Genomic DNA, 17,141 nt, shown 5'->3' on the forward strand with positions numbered 1-17,141 from the left:
CCAACAAATTACAATATTACTCCATGCTAAATCATATATTATCAATTTTTTTTATATGCTATATCGAAATAAATATTTTATGCATCACATATACTGTTAAAAATATATAGTTTTTTTCACATAAACTTAATTAATACAGATTCGAATCATCTAAAATTGAATTCTACACATGGATTATTACATTATTGATTCCGTAACACAAAAGATCCTTATTACAAAGGTATATGATCATGTAAAACATTTGGCTAATTGATACATTTAACCAATTTATGGTTGAGGATTGTTTATAAATAGTAAAAAAAGAAGAATGTTATTAGGCAAAGGCACATGAATTTCTATAATTATTGGTGTCGATGGGACCTAATATCACATAATTCTGTTGAAATAATTGAGAGGTAGCTGGGGTGGATGGGTAGGGTGGTACCCCACCACCATGCATGTCCCCGCGCCTCTATGGCTTCCGGGGTAATATAAAATCTCCCCTCCATTGCTCATCTTCTCCACCATAAACTAAATTCTCCGAGCTACTTTTGTATAGCTATTCATATATACAATCTAATGGCTTATGATTCCATCCATGATGGTTCCAAATATGCCGAGATTATCGTAATTCGCCACGGCGAAACTGAATGGAATGTAGATGGAAGACTCCAGGTTTTCATGATCGTCATTTGAGTTACTGCATTCATGCATGACTGTCCCGTGAGATCGATTCATGTTCCAAATACACACACATATATATACACATATGCATAATATCTATATGTGTGTGTTTTGTATACGTTCTAATGTATAGTATGAAAGCATGATAAAATGTATATTGCGTGTAGGGGCAATTGGATGTGGACTTGAATGAGACTGGGAGACTGCAAGCCTTTCTGGTAATTATTAGGATATTACTAATCTTTTGGTTTGTTCTTGTAGGTAATTATATGTATATGTATGTATTGCTAAAGGTGGCTGAGCGGCTGTCAAAGGAGCCCAAAATCTCTGCTGTATATTCTTCTGACTTGAAAAGAGCTTCCTACACTGCCCAGTTAATAGCCAAAAAATGTGGGGTGCACCAGGTATATATCACACACACAGTAACACAATCTCTCTGAATGATTGCGAATTAGTTAATGGGAACGGTTGTTTTGACTTTTTATATATATAAATAAATAAAGGTAAATAAAGATCCAAAGTTGCGGGAAAGACATGTTGGGGTCCTCCAAGGTGTCATCGCTCGTGAAACAGCCATTTCTCATCCCGAGGCCCACAAAGCTTTTGTCTCTATCCGAAGAGATCAAGAGATTCCAGTATATACATATATATATACATACATACACTCTCTATATCTATATATAACACACACACACACTAAAAAAATAGATATATAAGTTAAGATTATATGTTCAAAGTATATAATTATGGTGCAGGGTGGTGGAGAGAGTTTGAATCAACTCTATGAGCGTAGCACATCCGCGTTGCAAAGGATTGCAAATAAACACCAAGGTCCATATTCTTAAAATATTAATGCGTATAAATAATTATTCTAAAGGAGAATTTTACTATTTTTCTAGTTGAAGTACTGACTTGACATCGGATATATCGGTCATATCTAATTGTCACATCGTAACTTTAAAAAAAAAAAAGAAAAGCAGCAAAGTTAGTTAATTAATTAAAAAATAATTGCATTTGTAGGTGAAAGGGTGGTTGTGGTGTCTCATGATGTTACCATAAGAGCACTTCATAGGAAGGTTTCTCCACACGGGAAGCCCATTGGGAAGGTTATAAACACTTCTCTCAATGTTTTTCTCGTATCCGATAAGGGCGAATGGATCGTTAAAACTTGGGGCGACGTGAACCACCTCTTGAACAATACCGCGGAATTCATCCTCGAATGAACGCAAGTTCTGTTGATCAGTTGTCTCCAATATGTTTGTTGGATTATTTTTATATGCTTAAGTGGTGAATTCGTATGTTCGCGCGAGCCTATATTGGCATCTTCCTTTGTTTGTATTTGTTTGGTTTGTATCTTTTTATTGTGTAATATGTCATGAAGTGATTCTATTCAATAATAATTAATTAATGTTATATGTCGGTAATTGTATTCAATGATATTTATTTATTCTCTTTGGTTCAACTATTATAATAAATATTGGCAACAGAAAATATATATATTCGTGTAGTTATTTGTGAACCGAAGCAAAATACTTTATTTTAAAATTTTAAAAAATTAGCATACACAATTAAAAAAGTTATATGCTATTTTTTTCATGTGATATCACTAAGAAATATGACAAAAAATTGTGTGAGACGATCTCACGGGTTTTATTTTGTGAGACGAATATCTTATTTGAGTCATCCGTGAAAAAGTATTACTTTTTATGCTAAGAGTATTATTTTTTATTGTGAATATCGGTAGAGTTGACCCGTCTCACAGATAAAGATTCGTGAGACCATCTCACAAGAGACCTACTCAAGCAATATATATCATTCAAAAAATTGGAGCATAGCACATAAATTATATTCTCCAAAATATTTTTAATGATCTATTGTTAATAATATATATAGTAAAAACAAGTAAACACCTGGCCCACGTAATATTGTAACTTTATATTATTTGTTGTACTTCACAGCTTCTTGAACGACCCCATCAAGAAATCTTGGCAAGTATATATAACAAATAATTATCGAAATATATAATTAATTAACAATAATGCGTCTTCAAGTAAAAAATACTCAAATCTGCAGGAAATATGTATTGATTTCAAGTTTCAACTGCGGACTGCCTTATTATCTGTCACGAGCAACCTCTTAAGTGAGAGTGAATATTTAAGTCGCGTTTATATTGAAGGATTCTGATTTGATGAAATATTTGAAGAGACGGTTTGAAATTACATACTCTATGTTGAAATAAATAAAATTTCACCACAATGACTCGGAAAATGATTATTTGAGATTTGAAATTCACTACTTTTAAATTAATTTGTCGAAAGAAACTAATGAATTTGTTATTATTACTTGAAATCCATAACTTCAAATCTAACATTCCAAATAAAATCTTAATTTTAAAATATGAATAAACTTGTGTTTGGATTGAAGATTTGGATTTGAGAAAGCATTTGATGGGATAAATAACAATTTGATATTTGAAATCATTTGACGAGTTGATTTGCCCGAAAAAATTAATGGATTTGATATCCCCGTATCCATATATATCAATCCAAATGTATTTTTGTTATTGAGTAGGTCTTTTGTGAGACGGTCTCACGAATATTTATCTGTGAGACGGGTCAATCTTACCGATATTCACAATAAAAAGTAATACTCTTAGCATAAAAAGTAATACTTTTTCACGAATCACCCAAATAAGAAATATGTCTCACAAAATATGATCCGTGATACCGTCTCATATAAGTTTTTGCCTTTGTCATTTTAGAGAATCAATTAAATAATGAACTTCATATCTACTTTTGCATGTTTATATTTTATATAATGTTTCATTTTAATTACGGTGTATTTCAAATTTAACTAATAATTGCGTCATTCGAAATTTATTCTATTTTTTTTACAAATGTGTTTATTCTGATTAATATGTAAATAAGTAAAATATAAATTGGATCTCTATTTCTCCATTTGACTTTTCCCTAGCTGGGATATTCGTCTTAACCTCTCAAACATTTATAATATCTAGATTTTTTGGATCTTTACATTTATATATATGGTGTACGATTTTCGGAACTAATTAGATTAAATCTCGTATTTTTCGCTTCGAACGAAACAATTTATGTAAGCCCAGTCAATTACAATAGGGGATCGATTTTGTCGATTATAACTTGGGAAAATTATTTATTCTTAAAATAGGCACAAATGATAATTTTATGTATGTCTCAAACTAAAAAATATCAACGTTAAATATTTTTTGTAATTACATTCAATTTTTCTCCTCAACCTTGAATCTCATCTCTACTTACATTATTAATTGCGTGGGCCATGTATTTATTATGCCACGCATCAAAATTGGAAATTATTGGGACTCAATAATTGCGAATACAGACATGTGTTCAATAATTGAGAATATACATACACTCACAATTATTGAGTCCCAATAATTTCAATAAATATAATTCTTCATCACTCATTTATATATACTAGTATATGACGCATACATAATACTGTTTAAAATAACGACTATTATATATATTGTAGGATCGAGCGTTTGTCGTTTTACCAAAAGCTATAGCTGGTGATAATGGTGCAACTCAAATCTTTTAAAGCGTACAGCAGCTCAAACACCACGGTTCGATCGCTCTACCAAACAGAGACAATTATTGCACCAAACATATATGAATCATGAAATGTTGTTGTAATTTTAATTATTAATTGGATAAAGGTAATGTAATTATATTAAATATGTAATTTGTAGAATTAATATTTGAATTTTTGGATTTTTAAAGTAGAATAAATATTATCGTTGTTAGTAAATTATATAAAAAAACATCATTTATCCAAATAAATAAGATTAAAAAAAAAAAACTGATTGCTATCATAAAATCGGACCACTAAAGATTTCTACAATGTTCGGAAGGAAAAAACTTTCATATTTCATCAAGTCGTATTAACGTAATTTCAGCACAAATGGATTAATAGTATGAAATAAGTCGAATTAGTACATTAAATCTTATTTTTAATTAATGCAAAATACAATCCTGTATTTTTCGATTTTTTAAAATAAAAATCTTATAAAAAGTAATGAGCTAAATACCTCTCATCTTTTAAAATTGAAATCTACAATGACACGCCATGAACTTAATACTTTTGTATAAACGAAGATTATGTACAACGAAAAACAAAATTACAGCCATATGATTTTATTTATAGATTTAATAAATACAAATAAAAATTTAATAATACGAAAAATTAACTTATTAGTTTTGTATAAAAGAATTTAGCTTCAAATTTAAAATATAGAATATTTAATCATAGAGGGATTGAAGACAAAATGATGCGTCGTTAGAAGTAGCCATCAGTCGACGCAAAAAGAAGTATTGTAAAGATTTTGATTTTGAAAGATATTTGCGAAGATATTTGTGAAAAAATTCTTATTTATACAGATTTCATACATATTACAAATATATATAGAAATATCTCTAGTAATCTCCATCACACTTAATTAGTCTAGGAATACAATAATTAGTTCTTAAGAATATAATTTGCCTATACCAAAAATAGTTCTAATTACCTCCACTAATTTAGCATGACATATACACACAAAATATTATACACAAAATATGCTTCTAAGCTTCAATATGAATATATATAGAGTAGATAGATATCTTGTGAGTCAGTCTCGCGAATCTTTATCTGTGAGACGGGTTATAAATCCTACAGTTATTCACAATAAAAAAGTAATATTTTTTCATGGATGACTCAAATAAGATATACGTCTCAAAAAATACGATCTGTAAGACCGTGTCATACAAATATTTACCTGTATATAAAAGAGCTAGTGGTGAGGAATTATATTTATTTATATTGCGAAAAAGTAAAATTCTTTAAGATATAATGGAAAACAACGTAAATATACTAATAAATAAAAATCTAAAAAACTTTTTTTAAATAAAAAATATTGCAAAGTTTAATAAAATTTTTATATAATTATAAAATGTTCGTTAACGTTATAGTTTTACAAACATTGATGATGAGATTATAAAGCTTCATTTAAATTGGATTATATAATTTCAAATCATGGATTTCTAATGAGTCAAGATAGTAAAATATTCGAAATCTATCATGGTAGGTAATTTAACCTTACAGTGTGTTCGGAGATGTGAAGTGACAAATGAGTGATGCCATAATTGGGGTTTTTAAATAAAATATGTTTTCACGTGCGACACACGTCCGACTTTTTAGTTAGTTTTCGAGTTACTTTTTAGCTAGTAATATAAAATAACATAATCCCGATTACTTTAAATTATTCCAAGTCGTGAAACAACACATCATACATAATTCTCAATCGTTGCATCGGCAGAATTCCTAGGTGAGATCAGTACCAATGGAAATTCTCACCCTCTTCTCTTAATTCCCACGCTTGAACCAGCATGGTTCGAATCCCTTGGAGCCGATCCTCCCATCACGTGCAAATTAGGGCTTTGTGAGGTCCCAAATTATGCAACTACTGGCATCGGTGCGTCACCATGTTGGTTGTCTCGTGTCGGACACGACTAAATCAGAAGATGGAAGCTTTTGAATGTGAAGCCTGTATTTCGGGAAAAAAAAGTGATTCAATATTTTGTCAATGCAATTCTGTTACGACCAGCGAGCGAATTGATCTCGTAGTGACCAATATTAATAGAATTTATCACAAAATAAACTAGGGATAAGTGATATATTCCGTGGTACATTATTCTAATTTATGGATCTAATAATATTTGTTTAATGCAAGAACAACTCATCAAACCAATTTTATGAATCTCATCATCAATATTTGTTAAACAATAATGCTAATGAACATTTTGAAACATTAATGTATTAAACTTTCTATTAAAAGTTGCAATATTTTATTTATTAAATCATATCAAACTTTATTTGTGGAAATCCACGAGTTTTTTGTGAGTATTTGTAAAACGTTTCATCGTCACGTAGAAAAATGACTAAAATTTTAAAAAAAATAACGGACGACCAATCATATATATAGCCAGAGCCAAAGGAGTAAGATTCAGAAGAGGAGGGCAGATGCAAGCTGGTTGTTGATCCTTCCTTGAGAATCATCATCTTGTATGGTTCGTGTTTACCTGCGATCTGTTTTTCCTCTTTCTTGCAGCAGATTTTTAAAATGAACAGAGGCCGCTATATATTACACACACATGCAGATACATAAACAAGTCCATAAAGATAAAACACAAAATTAGGGCAACATGTAACAACCATAATAGCATGCACAGCTAGCAACGACGTCTGAAATTAAATAATTATGATGTAATATATCATAAAGCTATTAGTACTACTGTAAATTATTATAGCTAGTCTTCAAACCAAAACATCATACATAAGATACTTCAAACAAGAAAAAACTCCAATTAAAAAGAAATCCTCTCTTCCGGTGGCTAGAGATCACCTATGCACGTTCCCCATTGTCTCGTATCGGCCACGAGTAACTCAGTTGTCGTGCTGATGATGGAAGCTTTCGGGTGTAAACCCTGTACTTCTGAAAACAAAAAAATATAATATTTTGTCACAATACTGGTATGACCAGCAAAACGAATTGATCTCATAGAATCAAATATATACACATATAGTGATCAATATAGACCAAATTTATCAGAAAATAAAACTAGGGACATATAGTTTTCAGAAGAAAAAAAAAACTAGCGGAAACATACAATATTTCTCGGTACATTATTCTAATTTCTTGATTCTAATAATACTTTTTAGGGTTACCTGCAAATGACTTTTGACTTCATCATTGGTTAGTCCTTTAACATTCATCATTTCCCTAACTTGCTTTGGAGTTGCAGCTGTAAAATGAACAAATAAATTATTAAACTGTATATACCTATTTGTTTTCTAAATTAAAGTTAGAAAGAAGGAAAGAGATCATGATATATAGAGTAACCACCATCATAAATAAATATTCTGAAAAATTTCTAAAGGTCAAGAACCCTTTTCATTTATTAAAAATAGATAGTTTCCCTTCTCAAAAAATAATATGCTTTATTAACAACGAAATTTGTTTACCATGCAGATGAATAAATTAGCTTCAATACCACCAGCAAACTTTTACTTAAAAATATATTTTTCATTAGAAAACCCTAATTATATTTCAAATAAAAAATAATCATAATAAATAAATAAAATTAGTATAAAGGATTATCTTCCTTACACTCGACTCCTCCAAGCTGTTGCAGTGCATCAACAAATTGCTTATGCAACTCAGGAGACCAACAACGTCTTTTTTTCTTCTGCATTGGCTCTTCTGTGTATGGTTTCCGCTGTTTTGGATACTTCCTTTTCACATTTAAATCAATCGGTGCTGCCTCAAAATCAGCAGCCGAGGATGAAACTGGGACGACTCCTTTGTTTTCCATGGTGGGATTCTTATATGGCATAAACGCCCCGGCCTTGTGATTGAAATTTCCTCCACTTCCACTAGCTTGAAATCCTTCATAATTCTGTAAAAATAAAGAGAAAATTAGCAAATTAGTGGACTAATATAGTGGATTGACATATAACATGAACAAAAATGAAAAACATGCAAGTTACAAGACCAAACATATAATTTTCATGTTAAATAAATTTGAGTTGTACAGTGTTACTGTTACCAACTATAGTTATTCATAAAGCATTGAGCACTTAGTACTATATTGATATCATAATCAAAATCATTGTAATGAATTATTAATTAGTGTAATTATTGGGAAGATGATTATTGGTATGATAATAAATACTCCTAGCTAATTAGAAATAGAATGAAATCATGCTTGAAATAGCAATTGACTAAGCGAGGAGCGTTCGATTACATAGTTTATAAGTTTAAGATTTTGTTCATTATTCTGAAAGAGAGAAAATTTAAGATTTGGTGAATACGATAATTTCAATATCCAATTTATCATTAATTAAAATTGTCGAATCCATTACGCGAGGAGCATGCCCGTTAAATTTAATTTGTGTGGTCACCATAAAATGTGTAGGATTTGTTGTCATTTCTAGGGCTGGCAAAAAAATTGAAAATCCAGACCTAGCCTGATTATTCCTGGATCCCACCCTATTTCCATCCTGAAAAAATCCCGACCCGCATTTTTCTTCACCCAGTTATCGGGATTTTTCTCATCCCGATCAATCTCAAGAGAGGGGTTGAGAAACCAATATCCACGGGATGGGATTCTCGAACCGACTCGATTATTTTAATAATTTTTTTAAAAAATATAATAATATTATTAACACATTATGTTGAAAGATTGTAATTTTAAATTAAATAATATTTGATCGAAGTTCAAATAGAAATTGGCAACGTGTTTAAAATAGGTTAGTACATAGATGACGATTTTAAGTCTTAAATTAAATGATTAACTAATTCATCCAAATAAAAAAAATCACGTAAACAAATATTATAATTAAAATTAAATTATACAAAATAAAAATAGAATTTATCATCATTTCCTCCACTTCAGCCCAAACTTAGTAGGCAAAAACTTGTGTGAGACGGTCTCACGGGTCGTATTTTGTGAGACGGATCTCTTATTTGGGTAATCCATGAAAAAACATTAGTTTTTATGCTAAGAATATTACTTTTATTGTGAATATCGGTAGGGTTGACACGTTTCACAGATAAAGATTCGTGAGACTGTCTCACAAGAGACTTATTCAACTTAGAAAAGTGAAGGAACACATTGTTGTTCAATCTCTATTTATCATAGGCAAAAACTTGTATGAGACGGTCTCGCGAGTCGTATTTTGTGAAACGGATCTCTTATTTGGGTCATCCATGAAAAATATTACTTTTTATGCTAAGAGTATTACTTTTTATTGCGAATATCGGTAGGATTGACCCCTCTCGTAGATAAAGATTCGTGAGACCGTCTCATAAGATACATACTCTTTATCATAATATCATCTCCCTGCCCTGTAAGGTACTGATTTTACGGGATATCATCTCTCTACCCGAAGAGATCCCAAACTTTCGGGATTCCGAATATTTGGGTCTCGGTGTTTTCGGATACGTGATCGGGAGGAAAAAATTTCAGTTCTTATCGGCACAGAAATTGAGTAGGAGGGTTACGTGACAAGTCCAGACCCGATCCCACCTCTCCTCATTTCAAACCTAAAAAAACTATTCATATCTTATGTTTTATGCATCAAAAATGCAAATTTTATATTACGAAAATTCAAGAAATTACTGAACTTATTTGTTTATGTTCTACTTAGGGGAGAAAACCTTATTTTCCTTGCGGTTTTCGAGACGTATACCATCCAGTCCTCCTACAAGTAATAAAATAAACTTACTGATTTATGGTGCAAAAGAGAGTCTTGATTTTTGGGGCCAAAATTATTGTCATACTGAATAGGAGTGTTCCATAGCTGAACTGAACCCATCCATTCCATTTTCTCGTTGATGTCCTTCGACTCTTTTGCCCCCAAACACCCTTCAAAGCAACTCTTCGGTGGCATTAATTCCTCCAAAACTGGATTTGTTTCCCTTTTCTTCCACTTCTGTATCTCTTGCTTCATTATCTGAATTGCTGCGAATTGAATCACCAATAATTTAACAAAAAAATTAATAACCCAAAAAACTAAGAGGAAAATAGTTTATTTTGGTCCGCTAAGTTGTTCAAGTTTAGGTTATGGTCCACTGCATTTTCAAAGTTTTGCATTTGTAAACTAACATTTAATACTCGTCTATATTAATCAAATTGTTATTGTGAAATTGAAAAATGTTGACGTAACACCGAAAAATGCTAACATGATATCGAAAAATGCTGACGTAACATGGAGAATCGTTGACTTTACATATGTAGAGTTAGCAATTTGATCAAAATAACAAAATTTAAAAATTAGTGTACCAAAACCAAACTTTTAAAACTTAATGAACTAAAATCCAAAATTGAATAAGGTTATTGACTAAAAAAATCAATTTTCTCAAATTAAAATGAATAAAATCATTTAGTTCTTTTTTTCGAAAACCCAATTCACAGAATTCAATGTATATATGTATGTATATATATCGCACCGTCTTGTAAGAAGTGAATGCTGTAAGGAAGTGGACGCATAAAGGTGCCACTTCGCCTCATTTCTTCCTCCAATGCTTGGACATGAAATTCCAGGATCATTACTTTCCTTGAAATATCATCGTTCATTGAAACGTCTACGAGGATTTGTGCTATGGTTTTCGGGACATAAACCGATCCCAACTTTTCATAATGTTCTTTATAAATTCCAGCCATTTTTTTATCCAAAAAATGAATATATATGTGTGATACAAATCTTGTGTGTATACCAAGGGTGTGGGGTTTCTCCCATTTATATAGATGGTGCGGAGCAAGTAGGGTGCAACGTGTGAAAGTGAAAATCAGGGGCAAGAAGGGAAAAAGAATTTGGGATTCTTAGAATCAAAAGATTCCTTCGGTTTTGTGTCATATGTCTCACATTTTGGTTGGACTTTTTACTTGGAATTTTAATTAGTTAATAATACTTTCTTTTAATTCTTCATAATCAACTTTTTTCAAGTATATAAAAAGAGTTTGCGATTAAAATTATGACACATCAAAATTCAAATAATTGTTAGAAAACTCTTTTCGAAATAATAAAAATTTATATTCCCAAATAATATTTCAATTCAAATTTGCAAAAAATATGTCATATTTGGAATTCATTTATGTATATAAAACGAGAAATGGCATATTATCATGTTGAGAAAATTTGAAACCTTGCTAAAAAATCTAATTCCATAGGCATGGAATTTTATTTTGTAGTTTTGTCTATTTTGCCCCTAGTTTGCAAGATTAGTATAACCTCTGTTTGGATTAAAGCAAATCAATCTCACAAAATATTGAGATTTCAACATTTCAAAGAGGAAAACTTAATTAGGGATTATGCTCATTTGATACTCACTTTGTTGAATGGGATTATAACATTTATTCTTGGATTTTAACATTTTCATTATCATTCATGATTCATGATTCATGACATATTGAGGAAAAATTAAGGGATAGAATCAGACTTTTTTTCTTTCTTCGGATTCTCATTCGTCAAAATAAATTGCGGATACGTTAAAAAAACAAGGTATACGGTAATAAACGAAATTTTAACCAAAATAAGAATTCGGAAAGAGAAATAATAACAAATAATCGAGTTTCATATAATACTCTACTACAATTATTTCATTGTGCTTGTTGAATATTTATTACATGTCTCATAACTCTAACTATATTCCATGAGGCTTTTAGGTTATTGTATAATGAAGTTTGTTGTTACTAATTTATAAGTATTAAAAATGACGAATCTCAAAATTCTTACAAATATAATACTTATTACATTCCTCGTAACTCTTGCGGCCAAATAGGTGGTCTGCCCCTGATATGTAGAAAGCTTAATTTATATTGGGATTCAGCAAAAACAGAATCGCACTATGTACGTAGATTCAAGAACTCTAGTATGTATTTCTTCGATATATATATACAGTTTTGCTATGTTATTCAGTATTCACAAACTATATCCAATATGTGAGTCAGTGAGTGTCTCTCGGACGTGATCAAAGTTGAAGAGCAATATATAAAATATATATATATATATATATTCCAAATTATGCTTGCAGTTACGTGTGTCGTTAAATATAAAATAAAACCTCTTCCGGGGTGGCAAGGCATGACAACAAAATGTCAGCAAACTCATCATGCATAGCCAGCGATGCGTATTATGAAGCATTATTCAGTTTTTGTTTCTCAGACGTTGCATCGGAAAAATTCATAGGTGAGATCACCAATGGACGTCTTCCTGAATGATCCTCCCCAAATACGCACCTTCCAGCTAGGACCCTCGAATTTCTCATGAGCCGCTCTTAATTCCCAGCGCTTGAACCAGCGTTGTTCGAACCCCCTTGGAACCTATCCTCCCGTTACGTGCAAATTAGGGTTTTGAGAGGTCCCAAAATATGTAACCACGCATCGGTGCACCACCATGTTGGTTGTCCCGTGTCGATCACAAATAACTCAGTTGTCGTGCCGAAGATGAAAGCTTTCGAACGTAAAGCATGCATTTCTGGGAAAAAAGTATATTTAAGTTTTTTGATATCTAATCAAAATCTATAATATAGATATTCTGTTCAAATTAATGAATATCTCATTTCATTACTTTGAACGGGTTAAAACCCAAATGTGCGACTAAGTCGAACATCTCCCACTTGCACTGTTGCACATAATGGCGCTAATAACAAAACACTGCTTCTCCCATATTATCAATCACCATTCGATCCATACTAGTTTAATCGTGTGACGGTTGTGAGGCACAAAAAGAGAGTCCGTGCGACTGTCGTGCACCCAACATAAATAATATTAACACAACCATTCACAATACTATAAAACAGTCCTTTGTACTATAAATTATTGAAGTCTTGAAACAAACTCGTGATCAGCATCAATAATTCAGAAAATGGAAAGGTTCAGCAGAAAACTGCTCGTGCAACTCCGGAGACCAGCAGCGTCTCTGCTTCTTCGCAGGCTATGGGTACGGTTCCTGTAGTTGTGGATTCTACCATGTTACATTCAAATCAATCAGTTCCAACTCAGACTGATCATCAGCAGCTGAGGAAGAAACCGGATCAACCTCTTTGTTTTTCAGGGTAGATTTCTTAAATGGCATAGATGCCTCTCCCTTGTGCTTAATCCGGTTGTAAAAATATATACTCTATTTGTAAAAAAAAAATAAAGGTAATGCAAGAACATGTTTTAAAGTTACACAAATGTAATTATTGATTTGCATTTTTTGGACTCATTCCAGACACAAGTCGTCGCATTCTTGTAAGATTATTTAAAAATGGCATTAGATAACAAAAATAAATTGTAATAATATGTATAACCCCATTTTTCACTTTTATTTTTTTTTCCGGGATGCTAATTAAGAGAAAATTTACCTGATTAGATTACCCAAACTATGTATATGAGGTTTTATTGATTATAATTTTTAAATTCAGAAAAATGATTTGACGCGTATATTTTTTGGTTTGAATGTACTGTTTTATAAATAAGAAAGTATTTTTTGAAAAACTTAAGGTTCCAAGAAAAGGAAATTTAAAAAACAATTTAAATAGATTTGTTTGAAAGATCTGAAATCTTTTAATGTTAAATCTCTCGATCGAATGTCACCTTCTACTTTCCACATATAACATGTTTTCATGTGCGACACACGTGCGACTTATTAATAAGTTTCCATATAAAACATGTCTTCACGTGCGAAACTCGTGCGATTGATAATAACATAATCCCAACTGTTTTAAATTATTCCAAGTCTTGAAACCAAGACATCATACATAAATAATCACGCAGAAAAAAGTCCAATAAAATAAAATAAGACCTCTCGTGCGGTGGCTAGGAATGACAATTAAAATCATATGTGGAAAAAGTAAAACTCTTCAAAGATATAATGGAGAAAATTAAATATAATAATAAAAATATAACAAAATTTTTTAATAAAAAATATTACGAGATTATTATTGTAACGCCCCAGATTTGACGACTGTCCTCACTGTACCAAGACGAATCTTTCCAGCGTGCTTATGTCCTCATTCACATTCACCCTGGGAAGCTTCCCAGGAGGTTATGAAACGTCCTGCTCTTTTTATTGCTTTAAAAGTACTAGAATTTTTTTTTTGTTTTCTTTTCTCTAAAATTCTCGGCTTTCACTAAAATATTTTTATAAAATATTTTAACCCTTAAAATAAAATACCAACCATCTAGCATTTTAAAAATCAAGTGAATTGGTCATAAAATAAAATCGTCGCATGTTTACCAAACCTAAAAAGCAATAAATTTGAAAAGTAAAGCCCATACTAAACCTCTCAAAATCTCTCAAAAGCATAAGTAAATAGTCTTAAAATCTTTAAATAAAATCACAAAGCATAATGCGAAAAATGTAGCGCTGGTCCTCGGGTTATGTGCGCCTTCAGTCCAGTCAAATCACTCATCAAGTCCTCCCTCAATACCACCTGCATCCATCACACCTAGTGAGTCTAAAAACTCAACACACCATAATCTTTATAACGAGTAATACGTAATACAGTCAACATATAACGGTGAAAAATATTTCTACTTAAAATATCGTTTTCATGAAGATGCATAAACTTGAACATAAACATTTTCATAAATATTTTCATGATGCATTTCATAAACCTTAACATTTTTCCTTTTTTTCTCAACATGACATGACATAAAACATTTTTCATGATCATAAACATTTTTCTTTTCCTTTTCCTTTTTCCTTTTTCCTTTTGTTGAATTCAGATCGTTAATTGTGACATTCTTGATCATGCTCATGAGGGTCGATGGATCCATCTACATAAAACCACAGTACTGGGCGGCGGGGGACACCAGCAACACTCTCACCGGTCAACTGGGCCCTGGCCTATCATGATTCGAATAGAAATACGATCGTCGGGGCTCCCTCTGGGGCCTTTTCCCATAAATGGGCTCCCTCTGGGGCCTTTTCCCCTCACGATATTCCCATTCTTCCATTACCACAAAACTGTTACCACGTATCTGTTACCACATATCCGTTACCACATATTCGCAATGATGAAAACACGATCGTCGGGCTCCCACTGGGACCATAACCCTCACGACGTCGCCAACATTAACGAATTAGTCACAATTATTTCACATCCTTCAACATTTTTTATTCACATCACTTTAGAAAAATCATGAATATCATTACGTTTTTTTTTTATTTTTGAAACCAAGCAAGCAACATGTATTTTAAATGTCTTCTTAAATCATAAAAATCCCTTAGACATTTAAAAATCATCATTTAATCATGAACAATTCATAAACATTTCAAAATAATCATATTTTCATAAAAATAGCATTCAGGACACTGCCATGACGTTTACTAATGCTCTAGGAGCAAAAAGACCGTTTTACCCCTAGACGTAAAATTTTACCTTTTCGACTTTTTCCTTGATTTCATGACTCTAACATGTCCCAAATAATTATTTAAGCTTACGTGAATTTTTTCATAATTTTATTTGGCTTAAATGTTAGACTTTTTCAATTATCTTTTCTTAATTATTTTGACGGTCTTTTAATCCCGAAAAATCCCAAACTTTAATATAAAATTCCTAAATTCTAAATTTAGTCCTTTTATATTATTTTAGCCCTTGTGGACCACGACTCGACCACCGTGAGCCGTTTTCCAATTTTTCTTATTTTAAATACCCTATTTGACACCTAAACTTCGACCCCGAGCCATCTCTTAATTTTTGCGAGTTACCCCCGAACCATGTCGAGCCAAAAGGTGCCCAACATGTTAATTTAGCCTACTGGACTCTAAGTTTACCAAGACTCCACCCCAAAACCTGAAAACAAGTTGCCCCAAGCACCACCATGTTCTGGCCGAGAGTTTCAATGAGATTGGACTCTATGCTTTGGTGCCTAGACTCTAAGCCAACGCCCTAGCCCCTGAACCAACGTGTTGTGCACCGTCTTAGGACCCTAGTGAACCATCCTTTCCCAGCCCGTGCCCCATGCATCGAGCCCCTGGCCCCTGCAGCCGCGCGAAGACCCCCCCCCCTCGGCTGCTGTCCTAGTTTCTCGGGTAGAGTCCTAGCTTGGCTAGGACTCTATCCCGACCCTTAGCGTGAGTCCTAGCATGGCTAGGACTCCCACCATGACTCACTCAAGGTCTTGGCTAGCCCCTAGAACCAGCCAACCAAGCCCCCAGCCCCTGCACGACGAAACCGAGCCCCAACCTTTTGACAGCTACCTTCGGTTCCTGCATGTGTTCTTGTTTCCTTTTTCTTTCATGGTTTCAGTCGATTTCTATGAAGTGTGTGGGACTCTAAAACAAGTGTAAACCTTATCCAAACATACCTAGATATCATGGCAGCCCCTTAGTATGAAAGAGACGTGAATCGAAGCATCCACAAGTGGCATAAAAATCACAAATCCAATGCATGTACAAGATGGGTTTCGAAAATTCTGAATATATACATATACGAACTTCAAGCTTTTCATGCACACATAATTTAAACAATATTATGATATGATGGATGAGAAAATGAGATGTATGACGTGCCTTTGAGTTTTATACGCACGAAAAACCGTTGACGACGAAGAACGAGAGATGACTACGGCTTCTACTTTGCTTGTTGCCTTCGAAAAACCCTTACCAAAAATCCTTCAAAGTGCTGTGAGGTTTGTGTGTGTGTGATGGGAAGAGTTTTTCAGAAAATAAACTAGGTGGCCGATTTCCTTTGGTGCCAAAGTGTAGGGTTTTGCAACTTTTACACTTTAAATATTAATTAAATCTCTAAGTAGGCTTTAGGCCTATTAGGCCATAGAATTAAGCTCATTAGTTAAATTAGGATTTAAATAAAATATTAACAAGGTTTTTGTTTAAATAAATTTGTGAATTTATTAGCCGGGTTGCCAAAAAGCTCGTATTTTAGTTGA

The 17,141-nt window shown here is 32.5% G+C and overlaps 2 protein-coding genes across 2 annotated transcripts; one reads left to right on the forward strand and one right to left on the reverse strand.

Moving 5' to 3' along the window:
* Positions 1 to 485: 485 nt before the first annotated feature.
* LOC142549712 (phosphoglycerate mutase-like protein 4) lies at positions 486 to 2,076 on the forward strand. The gene is made up of 6 exons (XM_075658807.1): positions 486 to 654; positions 831 to 881; positions 957 to 1,067; positions 1,167 to 1,298; positions 1,419 to 1,494; positions 1,684 to 2,076. Exons 1-6 carry the CDS (start codon positions 559 to 561, stop codon positions 1,884 to 1,886), a joined length of 669 nt encoding a protein of 222 aa, XP_075514922.1. The 5' UTR covers positions 486 to 558; the 3' UTR covers positions 1,887 to 2,076.
* Positions 2,077 to 7,102: 5,026 nt separating this feature from the next.
* LOC142550294 (transcription factor HHO2-like) lies at positions 7,103 to 10,925 on the reverse strand. Its single transcript, XM_075659522.1, has 5 exons — positions 10,712 to 10,925; positions 9,988 to 10,223; positions 7,868 to 8,156; positions 7,426 to 7,502; positions 7,103 to 7,192 (listed from the first exon to the last, which is right to left on the reverse strand). The coding sequence occupies exons 1-5, from the start codon at positions 10,923 to 10,925 to the stop codon at positions 7,103 to 7,105; spliced, it is 906 nt and encodes a 301-aa protein (XP_075515637.1).
* Positions 10,926 to 17,141: the final 6,216 nt, after the last annotated feature.

The sequence above is a fragment of the Primulina tabacum genome, chromosome 6 (genome assembly GCF_025594145.1).
Source record: "Primulina tabacum isolate GXHZ01 chromosome 6, ASM2559414v2, whole genome shotgun sequence".
Classification (NCBI taxonomy): Eukaryota; Viridiplantae; Streptophyta; class Magnoliopsida; order Lamiales; family Gesneriaceae; genus Primulina; species Primulina tabacum.

Coding starts and splice junctions, on each gene's coding strand:
- LOC142550294 (XM_075659522.1), bottom strand. CDS start 10,925: ATGGCTGGAATTTATAAAGAACATTATGAAAAGTTGGGATCGGTTTAT. Junction 10,224..10,711: donor CATTCACTTCTTACAAGACG/GTGCGATATATA, acceptor TTCAATTCGCAG/CAATTCAGATAATGAAGCAA. Junction 7,193..7,425: donor AAGTCAAAAGTCATTTGCAG/GTAACCCTAAAA, acceptor TTTTGTTTTCAG/AAGTACAGGGTTTACACCCG.
- LOC142549712 (XM_075658807.1), top strand. CDS start 559: ATGGCTTATGATTCCATCCATGATGGTTCCAAATATGCCGAGATTATC. Junction 655..830: donor ATGTAGATGGAAGACTCCAG/GTTTTCATGATC, acceptor TATTGCGTGTAG/GGGCAATTGGATGTGGACTT. Junction 1,299..1,418: donor GAAGAGATCAAGAGATTCCA/GTATATACATAT, acceptor ATTATGGTGCAG/GGTGGTGGAGAGAGTTTGAA.